The sequence below is a fragment of the Strix uralensis genome, chromosome 17, assembly GCF_047716275.1.
Source record: "Strix uralensis isolate ZFMK-TIS-50842 chromosome 17, bStrUra1, whole genome shotgun sequence".
NCBI lineage: Eukaryota > Metazoa > Chordata > Aves > Strigiformes > Strigidae > Strix > Strix uralensis.
This window is the reverse complement of record NC_133988.1, coordinates 14,222,850-14,250,278: the sequence shown is the minus strand read 5'-3', so window position 1 is coordinate 14,250,278 and position 27,429 is coordinate 14,222,850. Positions and strand designations below refer to the sequence as shown.

The window sequence follows — 27,429 nt, the reverse complement described above, 5'->3', positions numbered from 1 at the left end:
TATGCTGCATCCCCAAGAAAAGATGGTATAACTTTCCACCAAAAAAAGGACACAAGTCTTGCAGAAATACTTGTTTTTCAGAAATATTTATTAAACTGTTAAAATGATTTACTGCCCAACCGAAAAAAAAAAAATACAACCCAAAAAACTTCAGTGATCCTGCACTTTGCAGACAGGATTGTTACGCCCCTTACCTGACAGCATCCCGGCCCCTTTTCTAAAAGCAGATTTTACTTGAATATTGAGAAACGATACATGACAGATCTTCAGATCTTTACATACTCTTCCCTCCACGGCACTTGGAGTGTCTAAACTCAGCATTTCAAACATGAGAACGAGGAGCGAAGTGGTTAATGCCAGCAGGTCAGGAGTAACTAATTAGATTTTTGAGGTAATGGGCTACAGAAATGAGTGGGGGAAGGTTGTACTGCTTAGTGCCATTGTTTGAAATTGGCTGCAGATTTGACCCAACAATTGTGCACTGGTGTAGGGGAGGAGCGTGCACTGGGCCAGGAGATGTCTTTTGTAATACAGCAGCTTAGGTGCTGGGGAAAAACAGTTCAGTATTTCTATTATCCCAGTTCATTGCTCTCAGCTGATTTCAGAAGTGATGTGCTTATTCAGGCCGTGCAGCCGCTGCATTCTTGCATTGTTTCTGATCACTGCGTCTCTCCTAAATGTGACAAATGACTGTAAACCACGCTAGGGAGAGACTCGACGGGCATCATTCGCAATTTAACTGCCTGATATAACTGTAGTGTACTTTTATTTTTCCTAATATGGAAGTGAAATTGAGATCTTAGCAACTTAAGTATCATTAAATTAAGACACTCCCCCCATTGAAGAATTGCTTTTCACACAAGAGGGGGGAAGTGCTGCTGCTTTATGGATGCAGCTTTCTGTAAGCATAAAACTTAAGATATGTTACCAAAACGTAACCAGGCAAAAGCATATCTGCCTCATCCTAGCATCAGACGCTACCATCGCTATTTCAAACGCAGATGTCTTTCATATAAGGCCACATTTCCTCCCTGCCCCAAACTGCAGTGACACCAGGGAGGCACAGTAAACACTTTCTCTACCTAGAACGTGCGGAAGGTCTGTGTTCAAAATGCAGCAGTTACAGGCAGGAGCAGAGCAGCTTTCAGCCCACCACTGCAAAAATAAGTTTCCTGGCAGCTTCATTATAGATGGGCTCAGAACCATTTGCTGCCCACGCACATTAAGGAATCCAGAGTCTTGGACTACCCTGTATTAAAAAACTGGCCTGCACTAAACCCTCTTCAAGACTTCCTCCTACATTCAGTACCTGGAGTAGGTGGAGTTTTACTCCAGCCTGAGCATTTCCTGCTCTTAGTGCTGCTCCTGAGAAGAGGAGCTGTGCTGAGCAGGTGTAGTTACTGGGGGTAAGGTGCCACGAGCAGCTCACAGCTCCCTGCACCAAGCTACACGTGCAGCAGTTGCCTTTGGCCTCGTCGTAACTAGATGCTCCTCAGCAGCAGCACGGTGCTCCCGTGGGCTCTCCCCGCACACAGCCGAGTGCACAGAAGGGCCTTGGCACCTCCCTGGCACGGAGCCATGGATGCGCTCGCCCGCTCCCACCTGGTCAGGCGCCGTCGTGGAGAGGCAGGGTGCGCGCCCGCACCGGGCTGCACGGGGGCTTTAGTGTCGTGGGCTGAGTACAACTGAGGTCTCAAGCTGAATTGCAAAGCGGATCTAAATCCCACCTCCTGGCAGTTCAGCCGTGCTGGGCTTTTGCTGGCAAGTAACTGCAGGGCTACCCAAACATCCACCAACAGCCCTGGAGCAGCCTGCGTGTAGAGAATTCATCCGCTCTGCCCAAGTAGTGTTTAGTCAGAGAAAACGTTTCGAGTTGGGGTCATCTCTTAAGTCAGTTAAAATAGTTTGTGTGAGCAAGTTGAGGATGTGGGGTTAGGCAGGCTTATCTAGACAGAAAAGTGGGAGTGTGACTTAATTAAAAACCTGTCTGTGGAAAAGAGACCGAATTCCTTTACAGCAGCTGTTTGCTACTCCAGGGGGAAGTCCCTGGTAAGAAGGAAAAAATTCAAGTGTTACAATTCCTCCTTGTAAGCAATTTGTCTTCCATTAATACTGCACAACTGGCAAAACACAAGGCACGCTCACCTCATACATCGGTTTCTTCATGCTTTAGGCACTATAAGCAGCAAGGGAAATGTACACTCACTATCCCTCTCAAGGCTACTCCAGTTTATCAATTTCTATCAGGTGGATTTCCAAGTGGTTACTCTGCAAAATGCAGATGCCAGCTGAACTTGACAGGACACAGCAGCGCTAAGACCTGCCGTGGAGCGTGGCCAGCTGTCGTATCCCTCTTGAAAAAATTCTTACAGAAATAAAAAGCAAACAACCGATAGTGTTAACAAACGGGGTAAAAGAGTCTTTGCCACTAGATATTGTACACTGCAAACAAACTTCTAATAATGGCACAGGTCCTTTTTTTGGTTTAAAGAAGCTTGTGTTACTGTAGTTAATGCATGAACAAGACCATAGACTTGTTATTCAGCACGAAACAAGTCATCTAGAAGCTTCGATGTCCCAGGGTATCAGCGACTGTTACTACAAGGCTTGGATTCTGTTTTCAGCAAACAGGCACCAAGTAAACAGTGAGGGATCCCTTTTGAAGAGTATATCTGAAACACAACCACGGAGGTGTGCAAGGCAAATAAAAGTGATGAGCTGCCGGCTTTGTTTACAGAAGCTTCTTGTTACGAGACTGTCGAGATCTATGTGGTAAATTGAACACCTCAGGGTTTTAGTCACAGGTGCTGCAGGGCTTCTTGTCCTTGTTCGGTGTAGGAGTCATCTTTATTTGAATTTGACCATTCTCCAAAAGTATCCTGGAAGTGGACGTTTTTCTGTGATGCCTGCATACGTTTCTTATCACGAGAGAAGAAACTAAACCTTCCGGGAAGGGAGGGGAGGGAAAAGAAAGAAGACTGTTTACCATCTCAAAAACACTTCAAACACCCGACACGATACACAGCACAACAAAACACAGCGCAAAAAAATCTGTTTGCATCTGCAAAAATCAAGGCAGTGAAGCCCGATGGGAGTGCATGTCAAAATGTTGTTAGAGATGAAGTCATTGCAATCTCAAGCGGTTTGGCTGTGGAAGCTTCAAATCAGCTCTAAATGCTGTTGACTCTGCAAGGTGCAGGTATCATTTTAGATGTGTATTTACCCTCCCCAGCCCTGAGATAAAAGAAGCGACACAATACAGGTTAGTTTCTTGGCATAAGTAAAGTGGTATCTTTGGTATTAAATCTGCAATTTACCATAAAGCAGAAATAGAGAATGTTTTTAAGGGTGTCAGCAGGGAAATTCTTAAGGTAAAAAAATAAGCCTCCACATTTTTTCCAAGTGTGCGGACTTTGATAGATAGACTTGATTCCTGCAAAAATAAATTAATAAAATGCACCTATGTGCACAGGAGTTTGCAGGATGAAGGCTCTAAACAAATGCACACAAGTGTGCACGTCATTTCCTGTCACACAGCCTGGGTGCTCTAAGATAATGACGTACATGAACCAACAGCCATTTAATACAACAACAAATTGCCAGCTGACAACAGAGCTAAAAAAAATACAGTTGGAAAAATCCTTAGTATCATTTTATTTGTATAGAATGAAGTTACTTGATTAGGGAAATTCAATGTTCGTCATGAGTTCAGTCCAAGAGGTGTTAGTACAGTGTTTAGGTCTGCTGAGAAATGCAAAAGTTGTGGTTCCAGCTACCAAAGGTCTGAACTGTCAGCATATCCTTTTGGTTTTAAGGGTGCACTTTAGAAGGCAAATATTGTTTTGCTGGCACATAATGCGGAAATTGCTAAATGCTGCTACAGTAAGAGACTGTGCAAATATAAACTCAACTTCAACAGGTGATGGAATCTTTCTCAGGGCATGCACCTGACCCTGTGTCTGTGCCCTGCCGTCCTCAGCACCGTGATCCCAACCGTCCAAGTCGCCTTGTGCAGACCAGGGAGTTCTGCCTTTGGAGGCTCTAGTCACATAGAAGGCTGCACTGGAGTGTCATGAGGTTTAAGACAGCTTTCCTCAAAAAATATCCTATCATACGTGCAGGTAAGCATGATAACAATTATTAAGATTATCAAGAATATAAGGAATAATTATTTCTTGACTAGAAAGGGATATAAAAAGCTACCCAAGTGCAATGCCAGATAACTAACATTGCTAGCAGGACCTGAACTTTTGCATTTCCTGGCTTTGGACGTGCAGCCTTAATAGTGGAAACAAGTCTTTTGCACTTAATTAGCCTCCTACTTTTCTACCACCTTCATCACAAGAGCTCATAAATTCACACACATATGCTATGTCTTTTCAGGGCCAGATCCAATTCCAGCTGATCAAAGAAGTGTCTAGTCACTGAGGCTTTCTGCTGAGCATGTTTGGTCCTGCATGGTCACGCTTAGTATCTTGAAGCCCACACAAAGGACTGCTGTATTCATGCAGTAAGTTTTAAATGTCAAAGTTCAGTAATTTTTCACTTCACCGTGAAATTAAGTAAGAGAAGAATATGTTCATAAAAATCTCTACATGAAGCAGAAGGGTTAGGCTTTTTTAATTCCCTCTGAAACAATTAAAATTATTATGTCTAGGAAACATGTTTGGAAAAAGCATGTCTGTGTGGAGAGGAAGGGAATTTAACTACTGTGTTGCTGCTGTAAATATAAAGATCACTAAAGCAGCAGTTCTAATGCAAAGAGACTTTGCATTAACAATTATCAGTACGGCTTCCAGGGACTGCCAAGAATAGGATGATAGAACTGATTATTGAGAGTGTATACTCTATTCCAAAACACGTAATTAGAGACAATATACAGTGCATAGATAGGAAGACATGAAGCAACAGCCTATAATTAACACTGGAAATTAATGTAGCTATCAGCCATTACATTCTGTAAAGCTAACTGATTTGTAACAAGTCATTAGAATGACATGGGTTTCTTAGAAAGCTTTGGTGTGAATTGTGAATAGACGCGCTTAGTAAGCAAAATTAACAGATGCTGGTTAAAACTGCATATTGCAACAATTTTCTAAGGAGTAATGATTGGTTTAGCATGGTAACATTAAGGCAAAAGGTGATAAAATGTCAATACTCGAGGATGAGTACGGAGGACTAGGATGAGTCGTGTACTGACTGGTCATTCTGATTGGCACTTTGTTCTTCTGTGATCCCACAGGCAGCCGATGAGAATGCAACCAGCAGTGCATGTTAACACGGGGTCATGCAAAAGGAAACCACGGTACCAAACATTTTAAAAAAAAATTCCTACAAGGGACACAAGTCTTCTTATTGGCTGCAATGTGGGATCGTCTGGAATCAATCCAGCTGCTACCATGGGCATTATGGCTGTAAAGATCCTGGTCAGGAAAGTACAGACACAGAAGAGGTAAGACTGGAGCAAGGGAAAGAAAAAGCATTCCATTAAAAAGAAAAAAGAGGCAAACATGATACACGGGGTTACTTTGAATTACCACACAGGACATGTTACAGGGAGAGGTGGATCTGCATCACCCAAGACAGCTCTCCTCAGTGAAAAACTCTTACTTAGAAAAAGCAGTCATTGTAACAGTTTAAAATTGCTTTGGAATTTCTAAAAGATACCACTTTTCTGTTGTGAGGCAGCCTGCAATCTGGGTTGGATTTCATCAAGGTATTACCACCTCTAGCAATGCAGAGCAGAGTGCACATTTTTCTTCCCAAGAGACAAACAGGCACATACATAATGAAATGAAGAATGAAGGTGTATGTTAAATAAAAAACAGGACTCTGCTGTGACCACTGGATATTTGCACGGAAAACGGGGTTAGACAGGACCAGCATTACAGTTAAAGATTTTACAAATGTTACAGTTGATAGTTTCAAATTAAAAACCAGTATCGCAGATGAAATCTTGAAATAACCTCCTATGCAAGCTACTTGGTTAAAGGGCCTGTGTATCTGTTCCAAAAGAACCTGCATTGCTTCACATGCAGAAAGATGCCAACTGCAGGCAGCTCAATACTTACTTGAAACCTTGCAACTACTCTAGCAGAAACACCTTCTAGCTGTAAGAATTCGGCACTTTCACTACAATTCATGCAAGAGGTTGAGAGAGCACACTGGCTAGGTGCTCTGTGCCCAGCCAGCCCCACACAAACCTGCCAACACACCTTTATCCGTACCTGGAACACCCTCTGTTTTTCTAAGGATTCTCCTCAGAGGTTCTCCCTCGTGCCAAATATTTTTTTGAACTGTGGACTAATGTCAATTAAAGATTAAGTTGAAATCACGAGACACATTTCACTTGTGACCAAATGCAGCTCTCCCCAACAGAGTCACTCTAACTGCTATTCTTAGATTAAAAATGAAAACAAACAAGCAAACATTGTTGTATCATTAGCAGTAGCTAGGACTTCTATTTTTACGCATTGTGGCACAGTCCGTGAGCTGCAGAAATGAGACAGACACATCAGCTTTTGTAGACTGCAAGAATAGGAAGAAAACTTATGGCTGTTTCAGGCATTACATCAGTGACAAACAAGCACGTATCCTTAAAGAGAAAACAAAAGGGCGTTTTCTGCTCAAAACAGAGGGAGCATTTTTAATCCTTGTACTTTTCCTCCTCAGTAAAGCCTCCTGGTTACATTATTTCATCAAAACTCTGACATGTGATGTGGTAGAGACAAACGTGGAAATCAGTCAGATCAGAACTCAAGAGTTTGTTCCAGATGCATAAACCCTGGGAGTGAAAAAATGCTGAGTTCTGTAACTTCTGTTTTCCTTTCTTTATGGGGATACAGCACGGAAACACCTGAGCACATCTTACATAGCACAGGCTACATAAAGATATGTCTCGTTGCCTGAGATACGGCGTGGTCAAGGAAAAAAGGGCACATTACAGAGACAAGCATAAAACTCCTCTTGAGAGGACAGCAACAGTGTCTCCTATTTTTGTACTTCAGCTTTTTGTTTAATCGGGAGGAAGAGTCTGAAACAGAGCGAAAAGCAACCCTCCTTTCATTTGTAAAGGTGCTCTGCACGCAGGTATCAGCATTACACCCTTAGGTATGGAGCGTTTACGTGCCTGCGCATTACCCGGGGTGGGGCACAGAGCGAGGTGCTGACAGCATCCAGCCTGCGAGAGGGAGAAGGGACCTCTGAAGACAGCTCGCAAGGGCAGAGACTGCAGGTGGGGCAGGAGGGGTGTTAGAACAGGGCACAATAGATGCTACACTTGGGTTCTTTGTTTTTCCCAGCAGTGAAATTTCCTCTTTTGAAAGCCCATCTCCAAGTACGCTGTTGACAACACACACAGAGAAGAGGGGGGAAAGAAAAACTCACACTAGGCAAATCTTATCCAGACAGGCTGCAAGAATAAGACAAACCTGAAAACTATTACCATCCTTCAGGTTACTTAAGTAAACAGTTATCTTCCCTTATTTAACATGATGGCTAAATGAAGAGAGAGCAGAAAGAAACCCTTGGACAAAGCATGACAGCTAAAGAAAGTAATTTCATCTTAACAGCAGGTTCAATACGTGCTTCCACTGTCTGGCAGAAGAGGATTCTTGCCTTTTCTGAAAGGGCCAAAACAATATGATTTTATACTTTATTGTGTGTGGTTTTAGTTGTATGAATTTAACACAAAATCTGAGAAACAGAAAGATTAGACAGGTGTCTGAAAATGTGCATTGACTGAATGGTCTGATGCTCAACAGGTTTTCACTAATAAATTAACCGAGAGGAAGAAAGCACTGAGATAACTGGTGGAAACACTTATGTGCCTCCTGCCATGGCTCCCTGCGTTGCTTACGCACATATGCAGAAGGCAGAGGCAAAGCTAATACCTTGTCAGCATGTGTTCTGTCTTACAACATCTATTTACATTTTTATGCTGCCTCTGCTTCATAAATCAAGCATGGAAACTGCAATCAACACCACCTGTGTAAGCTGAAACCAGCCACCCCCCACAACAGGATAAGCCTTAAAAAGTACTAAAATAAACCTAAAAGAAAAGAGAAGCTTTACAGTGGAGATCTTGTGAGACAAATTGTTATTATCATCATCACAGTTGCAGAATGAAAACTTAAGTCCAAACTCAAAGTGTATTTTTCTAGTCATGTGAGAGGAAGTGTTCTCTCAGCAAACAAAGCAGCATAGACAGAAGCTTAAGTCTACTGAAAATAATCAAAAGTGCCCTCCTGACTTTATGGTGTTTTGCATCAGTCCAGATCTTCCAATGGAACTTACTCTCATAGGGCTGCTACTATTATTAAACAAGGACTAAAGGTTATGGACATGGGGACTGGATGGAAGAGCTTTTTATGGGGAAACAAATGACTGTACCAAAATCATTTATGCAGTTAAAGAAGTTAAGCTTCCAGTCTCACAAAAATCCAAAGACTTCCTGTAAGGTTACAAGACTTAATTTGGAATAAATAAATGTACGAGGAGGGAGTTTCAACGGACAAGAGGATTGGCTAACACTGTGGATTTTATTATTAAGTGATATACTAGTAAATGCACACCTCTTCGGAAAGCAACATTAAATACTTCACCAGAAGGTGGGGTTCTTTATAGCCAAGAAAGCTGGCATCCTCTCCAGCAGCAAATTTGTTCAGCAAACAAAAGGTTTTTGTGCTGTACGCATAGTGCAAGTTGGGGTCTAAAGGCTTAGGTCAGCAGGGAAACAGGCACAGCCAGGTCACGGGGAAACCTTGCTCTCCACACCCAACTGCAACAAGTCTGCAGCAGGTTTTACTTGTGAACAGCACTCTCACACATCTTCCCAGCATGACCTGGGGGCCAGTGGTTTCTGACGCTCCATTTCCTTAGGATCTGTGTGTTAAAGAACTAGGACTTGCACTTGAACAGGACCATTGTTCCTACAATCCCTGCGCACTGAGATCCAGCACCGACTTCAGTTTTGGGCACGCAGGACAGGCTGAGCAGTGCTCTGGGTAAGACCACAATTAGTAGCACCTCCCTTTGCAGTAGGACTATGTGGTCCAGACAAGAAAATTCTCTCGGAAGATCAGGTGTCTGTGTTTAAGAGCTCATCAGTTCATACCAGCTATAATAAAACACTGCAACACATGCTCTTTGGGTTAGCCTGAATGATGTACTTAAGAAGGAAACATTAGAACTGGAGTGGGCTTCTTGGGCACAGCAGTCTGGCCCATAAACACAAGCACATGGAGTACTGTTGGAGTCCCTACTGCTGTCTGCACGTGGGGAGCAAAAGGTACCTCAGGAAATAATCCAAGACTGAAAGTTGTCCCAGATTTAGGGAAAAGTTTTGGCCAAATCCAACTGCTATTTCATGATACTTGTCAAGCGCTCCTTCAGTGTCTCTCCCATATACATTAGGGATGTGGTTACCTTAATTTTTAAATGCTTTAAAATTGTCCTACCCATAAGAAACATTTAGTATTTGCAGACTATATCCAGTAGCTTTAGAAAATATGCTACTTACAGTCGTTTGATTCCAGATTCAGGCTGAGTTGAGGGTTTTGACTGGATTATGGGTGTAGGTTGAGGTGATCTAGTTTCTTCTTCTGTTTCCTCACTTGCAAGAAAGAAAAGATAATTAATGGTCTCCTCCCAAGCCATAGAAGCACTTTAAGTTCTGAGGTAGTACTGTTGATGAAGGAATGCAAAAAGATCTGTTCAGAGCTCACTGAAATCAATGGGAGATTTTTCTGTCAACCAAGGAACAGCACCTAGAACTGAGTGTCCTTTCAATATTTTCTTCCCATTGTGACAAGGAGAGGGAGAAGAGGAATGCATTGAATAAAAGTTCTAGAATTTTCATTTTAGACCCACTTTTATCATCATTTGTGAAGTTCAAAAATATTAAATGTTTGTAAACTTTCTAAGATTCAGGGGGAACCTGATAGTTAGGGAAGGACATAGTTTTTCCCAGTTTTGAGGAACCAGATTCAAACTAAAGCCATATGCTTGCAATCTCTACTTTAAGACTTTGCAGAAATAGAAGCTTGTTGGATACTATTTAAGAGTACATCTAGTGTTTCTAGATCTGCCCTGTGGCTCCTCTGTGTATAGGATGCAACAGGAGAGGAGATCTAACCTACCTTTTGTAATATAAAAGCTCCTCTTGAAGTAAAAACACTTTAGATTTCAATTCATTCCTCTCATGAAGGACATCCCGGAGCTCCTGCAAGGTGAATCTTGGACGATTCGGATCTTTTAAGTCCATTGCCATCTTTTCTGACTCTGAGAGGCAGTCATCATTGTTTGGTTCTACCTAGGAAGTGAAACATGGGCTTTAAATTCACCGTGTGAGTGCACGTCTGAGGAGTCTAGTTCAGTCTATTTATCAGTCTAGTTCCCAACCTCTTCCCTTCAGCACTATTAAATCCTCTTTTAAGAGAAACACAGCAATTTTAAGAGGAAAAAAATGCAGAGAGCATTTGTTTTTCATGTTAAAGACTGTCAGCAAGAACTGCTCAGCGATCTGATCACTCTGTTCTTTCCTGTGCACAGGTTGACACACACAGGACTGGTGAGACTGTGACAGGCTTCTGAAAGATGATCTGAACTCTATTTTATTTCTCTTCACCTGGTGTTTGAGGGAGGACCCAAGTGTTACGATCTACAATCAAAGCCCTGTGCTCACAGCAATCTTTCACATTATTACAAGTTTGGGAAAACAAACACCAATTGTTTTTAGCAGGCCTGAACACAAGGTCCAACCTGAGCCACGTTATGGGTGATAAGTTCTGTGCAAGAAGTTCCTGTGGAATCCAGACTGCCAGAAAGTCCACTGAAAATGTATAGTCCAATTTTGGATAAACAAGCCAGTTTAAGGAATTCATACTTTTAACAAATGGGGTAAATCAAATATCAGTCATTTATATAAAAACTGGAAAAACTGCGTAGGAAAGATCATGAGAGTTCCTTCCAGCTCCTCCCACAAAGAGATGGTTCCTTTGGATGTGAACGTATCAAGTGGAGATTTAAGTTTATATTCCCTTAGTGCCTTTATCAAAAAAGCAGGATTGGTGTTAGCACCAGCATCTAGCTACGAAGTGGAAGAAAACTGCAGATGAATGCTAGATGACACATTTATACACGTGTACCCTCTGAGTTCACTGGAAGCTTGGTGGAATTTTGTCTCCCACCACCCAGATTCTGTGGCTCCCAACAAACCAGAACTTGCACTGTAGGCACATGGTTGGATTCCCAGGCCTGTGGGGCCGTTTCCTGTCACCCAGGTAAACTCTGGCACTTGCACAGAACTATTTGGCCCTAACTACTTGTCAAAATGTGCTCTGTATAAACACAGCACACAGAAGACCATGGTTCAGGTCCTCTACTGTTGTTCCACTCAGTGGCTGCACAGAACTCAGGACCAGTTAATGAGAAATCCCAGGCTTCTGGGAAGGGTATTCAGAGTCAAGACCCTGAAAAGCAACTACAAGCCTTCAGAAGTCTGCAGGATTTCTAACAATATAAATAAATGCAGGGCACTCTGTTCCAGCAAAGTACGTTTGAAATGTGATGCTTTTTGCAAGGACTGACTAGAAGCCAGCACATGAAATCAGAGATGCCAGCAGCCAGGTCAGCCACCTGCCCTCCTAGTAGGATGCAGAGATCAGTCTCAGAGCTTCTGTGTTGCAGTAACATCTCACTGGGATACCAGCTGGAAATTTGAGGAGTTAAGTGCTAAAATTCTTAAACAGAGCCTGGTTTTTGTAAGCCTGATCCTACACTCCTTTAAGCTCATGTGTTTGTGAAACAGTTCTGCTATCTATTGATATATGATTTCAGGTTAAGCTTGGCTGGACTCGGGTTGGTGCAATATCAATTTCTACAGCAGGGATTGCAGTCCTTGTTCTGCTCCTTTGACTTTGCGGGACAATGCTCATTGTCCATTTGTTTGATTCACCCCACTCATCCAAATGCATTTCTTTACAGAGACTACAATAAATAAAGATTGATGCAACCTAACAAGAGGTTCAAAGCAAACTACCCAAACGTTCTTCCTCTTTTTTCACCCCTCTAGATTAGGGTCTAGGCTGACGCCTCTTTTTTTGGTTGTATATTTGCCCCACACCTTTGCCCAAATAGGCTGTTTTTGCTAGATTTTGCTCAAATCAGCAAAGACTGAGCAGCCTGTAGCCAACACCAATGTACTTGCCTGAAGCCAACAAGCAACGTCCATTCCAGAGCATGCAGCTATTCTAGCTTTCTGCTTGCCACTGCAATTCCTGTCTAACCATCATCCTGGCAAAGAGAGCGGGGAACAGCTCTCATTAGAAGAGGCACCATTGCCATGGAACTGATGAGTTAGGGAGAGGTAAAGAATGCATCCTTTCTCTCCGGAGACTGAAGACACTTTCACTCCTGCTGGCTCTAGGCCTAGGCTCCACAGCCCCATTTACAAAGCTGGGTGTCCTGGCTGAATTAACAGCAATGAAATCAGCCTTTTCATTATTAATACAGTGCTTGCCCAATTCCGCAGTGACACGTTAACACAACGCTGGCTGTCACATTCTAGGGGGACCAGGGTACCCCATCAGCCTTTGCCTCTGCTTCTTGATGTGTATTCCTGCCTACTACAAGTGAATCGGATGTTTCACTCTCTGCTGCAGCCTGTCAGGCATTTACAATGCTGCTTGGTGCTGGAGCTCTTACCAGCCAAACAGCTCTACATGATGCTGCTCCTTTAAGTTCTTTCATGTCATGATACCCCTTATCCTATTTTGTACTCTAAGAGCAGCATTAGGGAAGGGTAATACAGCACATTTCTTTAGTAAGACAGAATTAGCATCAAGTACACAAAGAAAAGTAATAGGAACAATAAAGAGGACCAAGCGATGCAACAGATCAGAGCTGCACCTTTTTCTCAGGAAGCTCCCCTGAAGTTTGCATTCCTACTGCTCTGATCTCAGCACCAAGTCAATTTGCAGACTGCCTGTTTCTGCAAGTACCTGAGTATGCAAGCGGTAACACTTGCTAACAGGAAGTGATAGCAGAAATAAGGCCAAAGATGGTTCCTCTAAAAGGTGCCTTCAAACATTTATATGATGATTTGGTAGCAGAAGACCAGCTTAGTCCTGACAGATCAGAAGTGCCACAAGCACCGTGAGGACCAGGTGTGCCGAGTTCTGCATTGCCTCTGAGACCCCTTCTGACACGATTTATTTTCTGCATGGTTCACACGCCACCACTGTCATGGTGCATTGCACGTTTGGGACCCATTAGGGGTTTGCATATTTGCATATTCAGCAAGGCTTAAGCTACTTGTCAGTTTTGGAAAACCCAGACTGTTTAAGGGATCGGTTTGTTTTCCTTTGGGGAAGGGGTTGATGTGTACAAACAGAATGAAGCCAAACATACTAAAACAGCAATACCAAAACACTATGTGCCTCCAATATAAACTGGCAGCTGATACTCCAGAGATTCTGGATTGCATCATGATGTTTTTAATAGAACACTCTCTTTTGAAGCAATGATTTGTTCCGGTATCTGGCAAATTCTGCAGCCTAGTGCATGACCTTAGGTTACACTCCCTAGGATGCACGATGGGTAGCCAAGTCTAAGGGGAGAGCTGTTCTCCAATGCAGACATCCCAGTGCTAACTTGTGCTACCACCCTGCCTTCCGTGAGACTGGTTCCCCTTCCTAAAGGAGGGGTCTGTGCCACTGGGTCATCAGCCACCCCAGCGGGGCCTTTCCTGTCACAGTGCAGCGAATGACATTGCTCTCTGTGTCACACCTGAACACAAGATGCTGTCCTCAAGCCCCACCGTTGCCTCTGACGTGTATCACATTTACCCAGAGAAGAGGTACTTGGTATGAAGACCAAAGCTTTTTAAAAGGCTGTTTAAAAAGTGATTTAAAGTGCCTCTTACCTTTACTTCCTCCCCATTTTGGCTGTCCTCACCCTGCAGTTTTTCCCTCAGTTTCCCCAGCTCTGCTCGCAGGCTGCCCATCTCCTGCTCCTTGGTTTGCAAATACGCTTCTAACTCCACCTTCTGCTCAATCAGCGCCTTCCCCTGAGCCTCAACAACGGTGATCCGGTGCCGCAGGTCATGGTTAATTTTCATTAACCTGTTCTGTTGCTGCTGAAGCTGCAAGACATTGATGCAGTAGGTCAGCATCCATTCAACTGTCAGCCACAATGGCCAAGTCCCAAACATTATGTTAAAGAGAAAGTAGTGGGTTCCTGCTGAATTTAATCTGGAAAATTCCCCCTCCTCCTCACCCCCAGATTATTTTTTTTAATATCTAATTATCTACTACAGCTGTAGTCACCAAAATTTAATCGGTTTCTAGAGTAAAGAGGCTTTTTTTCCCCTAGCACAGGTAATTCTCCAGCTGAAAGCAAATCCATCCCTTCTGATACTATGTTTCAAAAAAGCAAAGTTCAAGGATAGAGCAGCTTAGGGAGTTCTGAATCAAATCTTAACCCAGAGTAGAAGAGAGAAGACAAAACAGAGGAACCCTTAGTATTCAATTTATAAGTGCTTTGCTTTGAGCTCTTCAGCTCTCCCATAAGGCAGGATGTGACCTGCTGGGCATTGTATGGACAGCAGCAATTTGAAAGGCCACAGGACCTGCCAGAGGCACTTGGGTTGAGCAGAGATCATCTAGGTCTGGCCCTCACTAGCGCCCAAAAAGTCCCATGGCCTAGGGAGATGAAGCAGCGTGAGGATGGGAAGCAAAATATGGGTAAGGAGGTCATTCCTCCTGACACAGAAAGAACCGAGACATCATGTGATTCCGAGTCACAATGGAGTCTGTGATTCATCAAAGACTAAACCCGGATCTCTTGTGCTGTGGTCCCCAGAGCCACCCATCCTCTCAGGGACCTTCTGTTCACTGCTGGCAAACGTGAGTGACCTGGGCTGGGCTCAGGCCCCCTCCTCTGACCTCCTTCCTGTGCAGAGAGGTAATCCACGTTGCATCCCTGGTGTGGGAGCACGTGTTGTGAAGTCTCTGCTGCCAAACCCTGCAGTATATATATAAAATATACAGTAGCCCGCTCACCTACAGCAGGGATCTCTGGGTTGGGCAAGGCACGGGGGTGCTGAGGAAGTTTGCACTGCCAAAGCAGAGAGAAATTCAAGAAGCCAGAGAACGTCCCCTATCCTGTTCCCGTGAAAGGGGAGAAGTATTGGGTCTTTAAGGAAACAAACCAACCAACCTGTCCTTCCCCCATCTTCCTCCCTTGTTACACTGGTTTCCAGTCACGTTCCAAGTGTGCCTGGTCCTTCTGAACACAGCAGAGGGTGTGTGTCTGCACTGAAGACTGCCTAGTCATTCTGGACACTCTACAGTTACACCAGACTCTTCAGTTACTGGACTAATAATCTGGCATTGCTTACAAATTCTACATTAACTTAAAACTTGAAACCAGGCTATGGAAGTATGGGTGAGAAAGAAGAGAAGTAAGAAGACTAAGAGCCACTTACAGCCTCTACATCCTCATTTTTAAGTCCGAGTTCCCGATCCTTTGCTCTGATTTCATCCCTCTGTTTATCTACCACTTCCTTCAGCTTCTTCATGACTTGCCGCTCTCTCTCTGACATTCCTGGTTAAAAAAAGAACACAGAAAACAAACTAAGGACAATCAGGAGCTACTGAGACTGAGAACAATAACAGTGAGAAATATTTAGGTAAAGACTCTGGAAGTTGCCCGCTGGTAGAATTACAGAGAAGCTGCTGGAAGATGCTTTAAAGGTTATTTCAAGGGTAACAGAGAACATAGATGACACCATCCACTCCATAAAGCCACTGCACAGAAACTCCTTAAAAAAGGAACTGACAGTCCTCAGAAACATTTATAACAGCAGAGTGTCACTGCTACATCTTACTGCCTCAGTAGTTTTACATCAGTGTTCACACTATGCACCAGGGAGCTTGGTTATCTGTGTGATAATCTGTAGCATCAGCTGGCAAAGACCCTGTGAAAATGGTAAAAAAGATGGTTTGGATCCTCAGCAAGATCTAAACAACATGTCACTATTGTGGATTGTATCTAGATCCAAACAGCTGAGGTGCACTGGACTAGAATGATTTGATGTTGAAACCCAGTTTTGTGTTGGGTAAAAGGGAGATGAAGCAGGAGCTTCAGAGGGTACCCCCCCCCCCCCCGAATCTAGAACAGAAATTTAGTCTGAATTGTTTTCTCCTCATGTTTTGCAACCCTTTCCCCATCCTACTGTGTAGTAATTCATATTTAGAATAACTGTACTTCAGAGAAAAATACTACATGGCATTTCACTTGTGAAAGATGTTTGGAACATCGCCAAGAATCCAACATTGATCCTGTTTGAAAATAAAGGATTACATTAACCTGAAATCCGACCAATGAATCATTAGGAAATGTTATAAGTCACAAAACAGGAAGCATTTGCCATTATGGAGATAATCGGGAACTGGCACTACAGTGATGGGCTCTTCAGAGCAAACACAGCCCAGATGATTTAACTCTGTGCGATCATAAATCTACCACACTAACTTCTGATAACTGCACAGACACATGCACTTTGATGGTCCTAAACTATCACATAAAATCACGTTGCACAACATCCCATAGGATGGCTTGAAGATGAAAGCCTGTGACCAGGGCAGTGTGTGGCTGCTCTGGCCAAAGTCCAGTCCAAAGATGAGCTCAAATCCAGGTGCCTTGTTCTATTACCTTTGGCAAAGTACTTAGTTACATGGGTCCTCAGCTTCCTCTATTTATGAACTGCGAGTGGTGATAATTCACTCACCCCTCTGGGGTGGCTGGAAAGCCACTTTTTTAATATATTGAAGCAGTTCCCACATCAGAAATACGCTGCATACACATCAAATGTATCCAGCCAGCTAAGTCTCTATTTCTAACATCAGCTCAGACTTTCTGGTTATGTTCTTCCCTCATCAGAGAAACCCAGAGTTGCTCCCGTAAAATAACGTAGGCTGCATGCCTTCAGGAACTCCAGCTTACAGACAGTCTACAGTTTGAACTGGTGGATAATACAGTCGAGCAAGACAAACCTGAGAGAAAGAGAGTAACTCTTTGGTGGATGTGCACTCCTGCAGCAGCTGTGGGTTCCCATGCAGGCATAAAAAGTGTACATAAACAGCACACAGGGAGAACAGCAGCTCCGATCCCTCATTGCTAAAGGCCCAGAGCTATAGTACAGCAGAGACGGGGAACTGCTCTGCTGGGAAAAGGACCGGTGACCATGGCTGGCCGGGAATTTGGTTCAGAGGACATGTTCCTGTCAAACCCCAGAAAAGAGCTGAGAGTGACATGGTGTTCACATTCTAGTATTACATTCTCATCTTTTTTAATTCTGTGGTAAGTCTGCCTGCTCTATTTCTGGACCCTGGTCCTTATCATCTCTCTGCTCTAGGTTCTAGTTCTTTACAGGGTAATTTTAATTCTTCACTGTGATAACAGCTCATACCCACCAGGGAGGATGAGCAGACACTGACACATACTGCGACTTAACTCTTCTAAACAATCCACACTCCTATCGCAACACAGGTCTGGTACACTACTGTATGCACAAATCTCACTACAGGTTCCTGGATCCACCCTCTGCAGCCAGTCTCAGGGCTGGGGCCTAAAACATCAGCTGTATTTAAAAACAAAAAAAATACAAAACTCTGCCTTGAAGTACAGAGGGACTGCAGTGAAACTTTAGACTGGTGGTTTCACCCCAGTAGGAGCTAGGAATAGTGAGTGTAGCTATATTCATTAGTACTTGTGAGATGCTTTGAGATCTCTAGATAGCAGGAGCTATTTAAAGAAGAAAGTACCATTTCAGTGCTGACTGCTTTTCCTCCCACTGTGTTCATTTTTCTCCCTAACATTTGGTGAACCTAAAAGACTTCAATTGTGTGCACAGATCACTACATTATCATTTTTATTTCAAGAGGAGAGGAAAGGAAAGGTGGGAAGTGTTTGTGAAAGTCACATCTTCCATTCCCTCAGGCACTGGGAAAGAGGAGAGGGAAATCACTAAGTGCCCTAAATGTAATATAATCATCTCTAAATCATTCAGACTCTAATAACTGCAAGATATTAAATGGCACACCCAGCTGGCTTCCCTAGGCACATCCTATGAGCAACTTCCTGTGGACTGCTGTGATCATAGCATTGTTCGAGCAAGAGAAAGGAAAGCAGTTGGAAAAAAAAATAATGAAAAGAAACAAAATAAAAAAAGGAGAGAATATCCTTTATGCTTCTGTTTAGGGACCTGTTTACTGTTGTGTTCATACATTTATCACAACAGGCCAAAGTGGCAGTGAGGGCCTGTGGCACTATATCACTACCTCAATACTTAGAAGAATAGAAGTTTGCCTCCACTTTTGAAAGGGAGTTGTAGGTTCCTCAGCAGCCTCGTACAAGCGGTTCACACAACTGTTGACACCCTGCTGCTTGTCTGTACTACCAGAGCCAGTCTGAGACAGCAGGTCCGCCAGCTGCGGTGGAAGAGCAGCCTGCTTGTCCTGTTTGACATGCGTTGGGTCAAGTTGGCTTGTGGCATTTTACTAGGATATGCTAATCAGTCAGCACCAGCAGGTAGTGCTCAGTTTGAGCCTGGGAGGAGTAGCCTTAATGGATGTTGCAGACTCGTCTTTAACCCCTCCTGCGTATTTTGTATTCTGCCACATGTCCTTTCACATGAAGCCTGCTCTGCTCAGACTCTCAGCAGGTGCCCTCTGTGCAGAACACTCCTGTTTAGATAGGATTGCATCTGCCTCCCTCATCAACACCTTCATTATGCTAAAGTGAGGCTCCATGAACTCTGATGTGACTATTAATTGTCAGGGACCGAATCTCAAAGTCTTGCACATCCAAATCACTGGCTTCTGTTGCCTGTGCTAAAAATAACTCCTTTAGCTGTCTGGTGAGTAAGCAGCAAGCTGTTAATCCCAGGGGCTAGCCGCTAAGGGGAGACATGATCACAATACTAAATCGTGCTGAGATATGAAGACTGGAGTCTAGTCAAAGTTAATCCAGCTAACAAAGTATTTAGCTTAAAAACCTGCCTCTCTAGACTCCACGTGTAGCAGATCAAATGATGGAGACTGAAAAAAAGCAGGATGACTGCTTTCTGACACTACCCAAACAAGTTATTTGAGACAAATCTATCCCCGTTCATTAATGACAAAATTTCCTAAAAGGAAAACAGTTGGGTTTGATATAATAGTCCCAATAATAAGATGGGGTTGCTATAAATTAATGTGATTTGACTTAAACGGATGATTTTGATGAAAGAATATCAGTGATCCCAGAATCTGATCTCTGGAATGGGTTTATGGGTTTTGTGTTATTATGCTTGGGTAGACACAGTAAAAATAACATGAAAAGCATGCCTGGCATTTGCCTGGCTAGCTGAATGTGGAGAGTATGGCTATATTTAAATGCAAGCACATGAGCTGTAGTGAGCTAGATACCCACTGGAAGAAAAAAAAAAAAAAAGAAGAAGAGAAAACAAAGGGGAAGCTGGTTATTTATAACAAGATGTCACAGTCTTCATGGTCCATGACTTGTCACTGCCATTCTGAAAATTTGCATGGAGTTTGTAACGCTGATGTTGAGCTACTTCTTTACTGTTAATTGACTCCTAAATTGAAAGCATTGCATTTGTTTTAAAAAAAAGTGGTGATCTTGAAATCTTCAAAAAGTAAAATTTGTTCAACCTCTCATTATAGTCCTCCCCAGGGCAAGTGAGCAGTACTCAGCCTCTGGGAGAAAGGAAGTGCAACTTCAGCAGTGTTGGACACATTCATCCACCTACAGCAAGCCTCCGTTTAATCCCAACCTCTCGTGTCTGGAAAAGGATATCCCTCTGTTCCTAACGCTTCACTGGAGAGCTACAATGGCTCAGCTGTGTGGCCTGGTTTTCAGACCGGCCAGTGCCTTTGCACGCTACACACGGGATGCTAGCTAGCCTTTGGAGGGAGCCATGACTTTACTGATAAATCAGAACCTACCGTGAAAGCAGAGTTGTGGCTTGAAGCAGTTGACCAGAGTCCTGTCCATGTACAAATAGTTCAGAAAGCCACCCACTTCCAGACTGACTCACCATCACAGGCAGGTTTTGCTGCTGGAGTGACACTGTTGCCATTCTCAGCTGCCCGCCCCATCTCTCAGCTCAAGGCTGCCTCATCCCCAAAGCTGCACAGTCATTCTTTTCAACTCCTCAGCTTAAACCCCAGCAAAGTATCATGAAATGGACTCAGTAGCCAGCAGCCTCAAATGATGTGCAAATAGACATTTGTGGAGCAAACAGACATTTGTTCATCTGCCCCTGCCCTCAGGAAAGGGCTATTTGCTGAGCTGTGGGTGAGAGCTGAGGATGGCAACTGTTTCAGTCGCTGCAGTGAAATCTACCTGTACTTGCGAGTTGGAATCTTATGTCTTGAACTTCATTCTGCCTCAGGAAATTTGCCCACAAAGAGATTGTTTCAACTCTTTAGGATTCATCCACTCCCTGGATTATAAATCTCTTCACTTATTCTAAATTGGCTTTTAATCCCAAACAAGCGAGGGAATCCTAAAGGCAGGTAAACCAAGTAAAATCAGTCTCTCCTATTCTAGAAGAGTATCATGATATTCTCCTAGAATATCTCCATATGGTGGGGACTGATATAATTCAGACAAAGAAATCTTCATTTGCTGCTTTGCAAACAGTTATCCCAAATAGACCAACAGTTGCACTTATTTTTGTGCATAATGGTGTGAAATAAACATTGCTGAATGGATTATTCTGTATTAGAAAACATAAGGAGGGCTTAAGAATGTTTTTTGCAAGATGCAAACTAAGAAGGAAAAAAAAGTGATACATCAAAAAAAAGGAAGCTAGACTTTACTTTGAGAGGTACTTCTCAGCCAAACAAAAAGCTGTTCAGGCTTTTCTTTCCCTCCTACAACCCACCTCTTATGTCTTCAGTATTACCAAGTATTCAGAGATTTTTTTAGTCAGGTAAAAAAACCCCAATCCCAAGACTTGCATTAATCTATAGAAAAAAAAGCCAGAATATCCAGTCAAAGTATTTTGATAAAGTATTGCTTTTTATAACAAAAGCAATTACTGAATTTGAAGTATCAAACTTGCCTTCATGCTTGTGAAATTCCTCTTCTGTGAAATTAATGTCTTTGTGAGACAAGTTTGTCATCAGTTGTTTATTCTCCTCCTGCAGCTGTGCAATTTGGGTAAGAAGGTCCTGTGCTTCCCCTCTCCAGACATCCTCCACCAGTTCTAATTCCTAAAGGGTAGACCGGGACAACACATTTATAATTTTAAACATGTTAAGAGTCTTTGACTGGACTATTTACAGATCAAACTACTAACAATCCTACTATGATTCTTATAGGAAACAATTAAATGAGACTACTTTGAATTTCTTAGAAGACATCATCTACTTTTCTAATGCCAGCATCAAGAAACCAACTATCAAAGTCTCCTTTTGCTATACCCTGAATGTAAATACATGTGGAGACAATTCCTGATGCAAACATTTTTGAGTGCAAGTTACCCAAAGGATGGCTCTTTACACCCCATTTTGCTGTGAGGACCACATTAAGGATTCTGCTGTGTTAGACAAGATAACCAAACATGAGCAAGAATTACCTCCTGCATCCCAGGAAGCAGCTGCAAAGGCTGTTATAAATGCCCCAGAAACATCACACAGCATGGGCCAGGGGAGTCAGTGTTAGGCATGCTCATTTTGAGAGAGTAGCATCTCTAGTCTAAATTTCTGTTATGAAACAGAAGTGCAAAATAATGAGTGCATGATACTATGCAGCAAAACCCAGAGCTCCTAGTCCACATGGTAAACACAAAACAAAACTGTGTTTCTTATGTAAATTGTTCTATATGGAATGTCTTGAGTGGCATCTACGTTAGGGACAGTGAGACTAGTCAAAACAACTCCCATTTGTCAGGACACTGTGTGTCAAGAGCAGCTGTCACCAATCCCCGTAAAGGTCAAATTAGGACAAAAAGTAGAAAGTCCTCAAGGAAAAACAGTTGTATTTAGAGCTCTACTTGTTCCAAAAGCCTTTGCCGTAAATCATACTTCTGCAGTGGGGGGCATTCTCTGCTCCATTTTCATGTATGTGCTTCCAACAAAAAAGCTGCACGCAAATCACTGGAGCCAGGCTGAGTCACCAGCTGACTTTCACATTCATCCAGCATGCCCCTTTCCTACCTAACAACAAAACACATTCAGACAACAACCCTGCCAAGCACAGCTCTAGGCTAAAATAAGCTCTGCTGAGAGATTAAGGATAGCTTTCTGCTTTGAATGTATGCTCTGATAATGGGAAATCATGTTCTTATTGACTTTTGGGTCCAAATGCCATTTTATTACAGCATTTATTACTGTATTGCTGTCATTTTATAACGCTTGCTAAAAGTTTTGCAGAAAACACTATATGACAAAGGGATTATAAGTAAAATATAGGAGTTGTAAGCTATGCAGACTTATTAAGAAGTAAAGTTTCATTAATCACCTCTATGTTACTTGAAACTCCGAGAGAAAAGCAAATCTGTAATGAAATTTATATTGCCCAATACCTAGACTATTTACAGTGATGCTGCCTATTATAACTCTGTAGCTAAAATAATGTGGTGACCTATTTCAGATAATAAAACAGCACACGCATCGGTTATAAGCAAACTGATAAAACCAAAATAGAATACACACAAATCCCCAAAGTATCTAAACTTATATTGTTTATGCGTGGCCGCACTGTAAACACACAACTATACTAAGGTTTACCCAGAGAAACTTTCTTATTTATTGCTGTTGAAGAGCCCAATGAATTGGAGCAGAAATTAACTTCTGAACCCTCATTAGTAGATGTACCAGACAGAAGAGGCAGATCTATGGGCCAGCCAGCTCAGAAACCCCAGGCAGTGCTAAGCCAGGTTTACAGGCAAGTGCTAAAAGCCCATAAACTGATGCTTGCAAGGACCACTAAAAGCTTGTCTGGATTGGTTTCTGGAAGCTTTTGGGTCACAAATATTTCTCAGTCTCTGGCTTTTTCTGCTTGCCAGTACCTGCCCTGAAAGAGTCTACAGACCCTCATACTGGAAAATAGATGGATGCGACACTACTGTTCTACAGGTACTCTGTACACTGGGACTCAACGTGATTTAAAAAAAAAAAGAAAAAAGTATGTATCATGTATTGTATTTTCCCTGTTTAAATATATTTCCACCAAAGTTCCATCTGATTTCTCTGAACACTTCCTGAGCCATTTCGTGACTATTAGAGAAGCTGGCAGAGTAGAGATGGTTAATTGGCAGGGAGATCAGCTGACAGCTGGCAAGCGCAGTGTTATGCAGTGCTTAGGAAACTTTTAAACACATACACAAAACTTCAGAAGCATCGACACAGAACATCAACTTGTACAACGACAGTGGGTGTTGCTACCAGGCCCAGTTCAGGATCCACTTCACCACGCAGCATTTTGTAAATATCTGAGATAAAGAATTACTGTTGACTGGCAATACAGGGGTCTCTGTGAAATCAGAGGGGAGATCTGACTTAGAGCAGTTCTTCCCAGAGGTGATATGGCCTCAAAAAACCTCTGGCAGCGAGGAGTCAGGAAGAGCTAATTTGATTCTAGCAGAGAGCCCTGACACAGTATGGGACCAGCGCAACAGACCACCCACTTGCCTCCAAGTTAGATCTGTTAGAAGGGCAAAGGCACAGGTTTGGTACATGTACCAAACCATCTATTCTCTAGACCTTCTTACTTCATACTGTGGAGGCTTACCAGGCTTTATACATTAAAGATCTTTTACCATCCTTTTCAGAGAGACCACCCTGAGACTTCCTCTGCGAAATGTTGCAGGAATTATCCTGGATTTTCCATATGCTAAGTGAAAGTCCCCTAGTTGACTCTTTTTAAAACATGAATTTATTTAAATCAAAGCCAAGTCCTGAAGTTTGAGGTCTCTCTTCCAGAAATTCCCTGTCTCCTCCTTAGTCTGAATCTGTGTGTGCAAGCAGGAATGGCATGAGGCAGCAGTGATGATTTAGCACAGTCACTTACTAGAAGAACCATTTCTTTAAATCAGTTATCTGGATGGTTTAGAGTAGATCTCCCACTTTCAGTGCAGTAAGTGGAGCAGCTCATGCTGTCCTGCCACATGAGGGTAACAAGATGTGGGAAATGATCTCTAACTCAGGCTTTCATGGGAGTGGGGTCAGGGAACACTATGACCACCCCAGATCAAGCCAAGGGACAACATCTTACCATCAGAAGATGGAGCAGGAATCTGGGAGAGTGCTCGTCCCCACTTTTCAGCTCTAACACTGCCCTGAAATCACTTGGCCCTCCATCTCTCTCCTAGGACTTGCCTACCCGATGAGTGTGCCAGGAAAACTAGAATGCTAAATCATTCACAGCTCTGGAGAGAAAAGTGTATTATTGTCAGTGACCTTTCCCGGCCTAGCAGGAAGCAGCACTATCCTCTTGTCGGGAGAGGGCATGGAGCAGCAGTCCTAACCGGGAGACACAAGGGGAAGGAAACGCAGTGACTAGAGAAGGGGTGGAGAAAGGGAAGGAGGAAGGAAACTTCCAGGAGGGAAGGGAAAAAAAAAAAAACAAACCACAACAACAACACACCCAAACCCTCAGCGACGCTAAGGCAGCATCCACGCAGAGCCCGTGAGCCTGCCCCGGCCGTACCCACACGCGTGCCCCGCCCGCTCCCCGCCGCATCCCGGCCCGCACCCCAGCCTCCCTCTTTGTCTCCCCCAGCGGCTGCCAGGGGCGGCCGGCCGGCGGCGGGGCCGGGGCCCGGCTCTCCCCCAGGCCGGCTGCGGCAGGCGGGGGCAGCCCTGCCCCGCTACGACCACCCCGCCCGCACCTTCTGGTGTTTCCGCTCCTTCTCGATCCGGTCCATCCTCTCCAGGCGCAGGCGGTCGAGCTCCAGGCGCAGCTCCTCCATCTCGGGGTTGATGTGGTTGCGGCTCACCAGCACCTCCAGGATCTCCAGCACCCGCACCACCTTGGGCATGAGGCGGGCGATGGCCTCGCAGCCGTGCTGATCGATCACCCGCTCAAACTCCTGCCCCACGGCCGAGGCGATGTCGTAGACGTCCATGACCGTCAGCTCCGCCGCGTTCTTCTCCAGGGCGGGCGGCGCCCCGCCGCCGCCGCCGTCCATGGCTCGCCCGGCCCCGCGGCGCCCTCATAGGCGGCGGCGGGGCGCGCTCCCCCCCCACCGCAACCCCCGGCAGCCGACCCCCTCCTCACTCAGCGCTCCCTCACTCGGGCCGCAACTCCCGCGGGCTCGGCGGGGCGAGGCGGAGCGGGAGGCGGGTGGTGTTTAAACTTGGCCGGGCGGCGGGAGGGGAGCGGCGGCGGGAGGGAAGGCGGGAAGGCGGGCGCGGCCTCCCCGCCGCCACCGCCCCGCCGCCACCGCCCCGCCGCTCGGGGCCAATGGCCGGCGCCGGGAGCGCCGGGGGAGGCCCCGCGCATGCCCGCAGCCGCCGCCGGCCCGGCCTCGCCGGTTCCCGGGGCGATTCCCGCCCGGAGGAGCCGTGGTGAAAGCCGCTGCTCTGCGGGGCTCTCCGGGTGCTTTCCCCGAGCATCACCGAACGCGGGTGCTCTGCGCTTTGGTGCTTGCGCTGCGGTGCTTCAGCAGCGGGATTGCTGGCGGTATCCACCTCCTCCACCCAAGGCTTCGTCCGGGGGTGATAACCACGTGTTTGAGGGCGCAGAAGTCAGCCACGCGTGTCGAGGATTCGGGATCCCACGCAGACGATAGCCAGCACCGAAGCGGGTTCGCAGCGGCGGCGGGGCCGCACCGGTGTGCCGGTGACAGCACGGTGCCCACGAGCGAGCGCAGTGCCCGTGTTCAAAGCTGACTTGTACGGTACCGGGATGGAAGGGGGAAAGATGATCCCCTGCTCCAGAAGAAGCCAAAGGCTGACAGATGGCTGCAGGCAAACGTGACAGGGTGGACGAGTCATTCTGCGGGACGGCAAGGGTGGCTCACATGTCATCAGGGGTTTTTAGGCCCTTGCTCTTCAAGAGGCGAGTAACAGAATCTTTATGCCTGTACAGAGTATCAGCGGAGATTTTATACATCCAAGTAGTTTGCTGGCACGAATCCACTTACAGAAGAATTTAAACTAAACCAAACAGTATTTTTCTGCTTAAGTTTTTCAGTAGTTTTGCCTTCAGGTGTGACTGCGCGCTTTTAAATGTTCTTATTCTCACGGTGTTTAGTGAGAGGTGCTCCAGAGGAGTCTTTGCAGATCAAATAAACATGCCCTGAAATAATTTTAGGTCCCGATCCTGCCCCTTGCTGTATGCAGTGTAGGAATAATACATTATCTTTTGGACAAGATACTATGAGTGTCAAACACTGGAACTAGTCAGGAGAAATAAAATGAGTTGCAAAAGCCAAGTTTAGAATGATGATACGTGCTGCATGTTGCAAATACAGCATTAATTCTCCAGTTTTGGCAGATGTACAAGCTAATGGGAGGTATGAATGATGTAAAATGCAACACTGTGACACCCGGACAAACTTTTTCATGCATCAGTCACTGTCTCATTCTGTCACAAGTTACAAAATTTCAATCTTCCTTGTGTGCTACCAGTAGGCACTGGTCTGCAGGAGCTGGGCAGCCAGGATGGTAACTGAAGTCTCCAAAGATGTGAGTTTGATGTTCAGTTGCCTAACTTATAATATTATGATACTCAACAAAATCCTGTGAAAATACATCTACATAACTTTCATGAAATTTATTGCCAGAATCGACACCGCAGATATTGCGTTAAGTTCCAGAGGGAGCATGAGGATGAATAATGTCATAGTCATCCTTTCTTGGCAAAAGACCAGTTACGAAAGCATGAAAAGGGGTGGTGGTATGAGTAGAACATTTGGAGAACACTCTGCAGTACCTCAGGGGAACAGATACGCTGCGAAACCATCATTTTGTCCAAGTTAGAGATGAGAAAAAAGAGTTCATGCCACCAGAATTCAGTATTAAATGAGTTCCCATTGCTATGGAAAGAAATAATTTAGAGAACGTGCTAGCGGCAAGACTAAACCTACTACTGAGATAGATATAAAAACAACACAGCGGTTTATGCTATGGAAAGCAGTAGGTGGGTTCAAGGTTAGCTTGATCCAAACTCATTGAAAAGAATAGAAGTTTCCAGTGACTCAGCAGGAGAGATCTCTTACCCAGTCACGTACATGACCTGCAACTCCCCAGGTTCATCCTTCTCTTGCTGAAAGCTTTCCTTTCCACGTGTGTCCACGCCCTGAGCCTGCACTAACACAGCCAGCTCTGCTAGCTCACAACTGGCAGCTTGAGTGATTTGAGCAGAATTTACTTACGTAAATCAAGTATTTGGATTACATCTGTCATA

The 27,429-nt window shown here is 44.4% G+C and overlaps 1 protein-coding gene across 4 annotated transcripts; it reads right to left on the bottom strand.

Moving 5' to 3' along the window:
- Window positions 1–67: 67 nt before the first annotated feature.
- On the bottom strand, window positions 68–25,269 carry RILPL1 (Rab interacting lysosomal protein like 1). 4 transcript variants are annotated; one of them, XM_074887576.1, is made up of 8 exons: window positions 24,908–25,268; window positions 21,137–21,287; window positions 15,488–15,606; window positions 13,925–14,143; window positions 10,140–10,312; window positions 9,521–9,613; window positions 5,336–5,423; window positions 68–2,943 (listed from the first exon to the last, which is right to left on the bottom strand). In XM_074887576.1, exons 1-8 carry the CDS (start codon window positions 25,205–25,207, stop codon window positions 2,938–2,940), a joined length of 1,149 nt encoding a protein of 382 aa, XP_074743677.1. In that variant the 5' UTR covers window positions 25,208–25,268; the 3' UTR covers window positions 68–2,937. The 4 variants fall into 4 exon arrangements, with proteins under 4 accessions (XP_074743677.1, XP_074743676.1, XP_074743678.1 ...); XM_074887577.1 differs by lacking the exon at window positions 5,336–5,423 and adding an exon at window positions 6,228–6,303 and having other exon boundaries at window positions 2,729–2,943; window positions 24,908–25,269; XM_074887575.1 differs by lacking the exon at window positions 5,336–5,423 and having other exon boundaries at window positions 24,908–25,269.
- Window positions 25,270–27,429: the final 2,160 nt, after the last annotated feature.

Coding starts and splice junctions, on each gene's coding strand:
- RILPL1 (XM_074887575.1), bottom strand. CDS start 25,207: ATGGACGGCGGCGGCGGCGGGGCGCCGCCCGCCCTGGAGAAGAACGCG. Junction 21,288..24,907: donor AGGAGCGGAAACACCAGAAG/GTGCGGGCGGGG, acceptor TCTACCCTTTAG/GAATTAGAACTGGTGGAGGA. Junction 14,144..15,487: donor AAAATGAGGATGTAGAGGCT/GTAAGTGGCTCT, acceptor AATGTCTTGCAG/CTTCAGCAGCAACAGAACAG.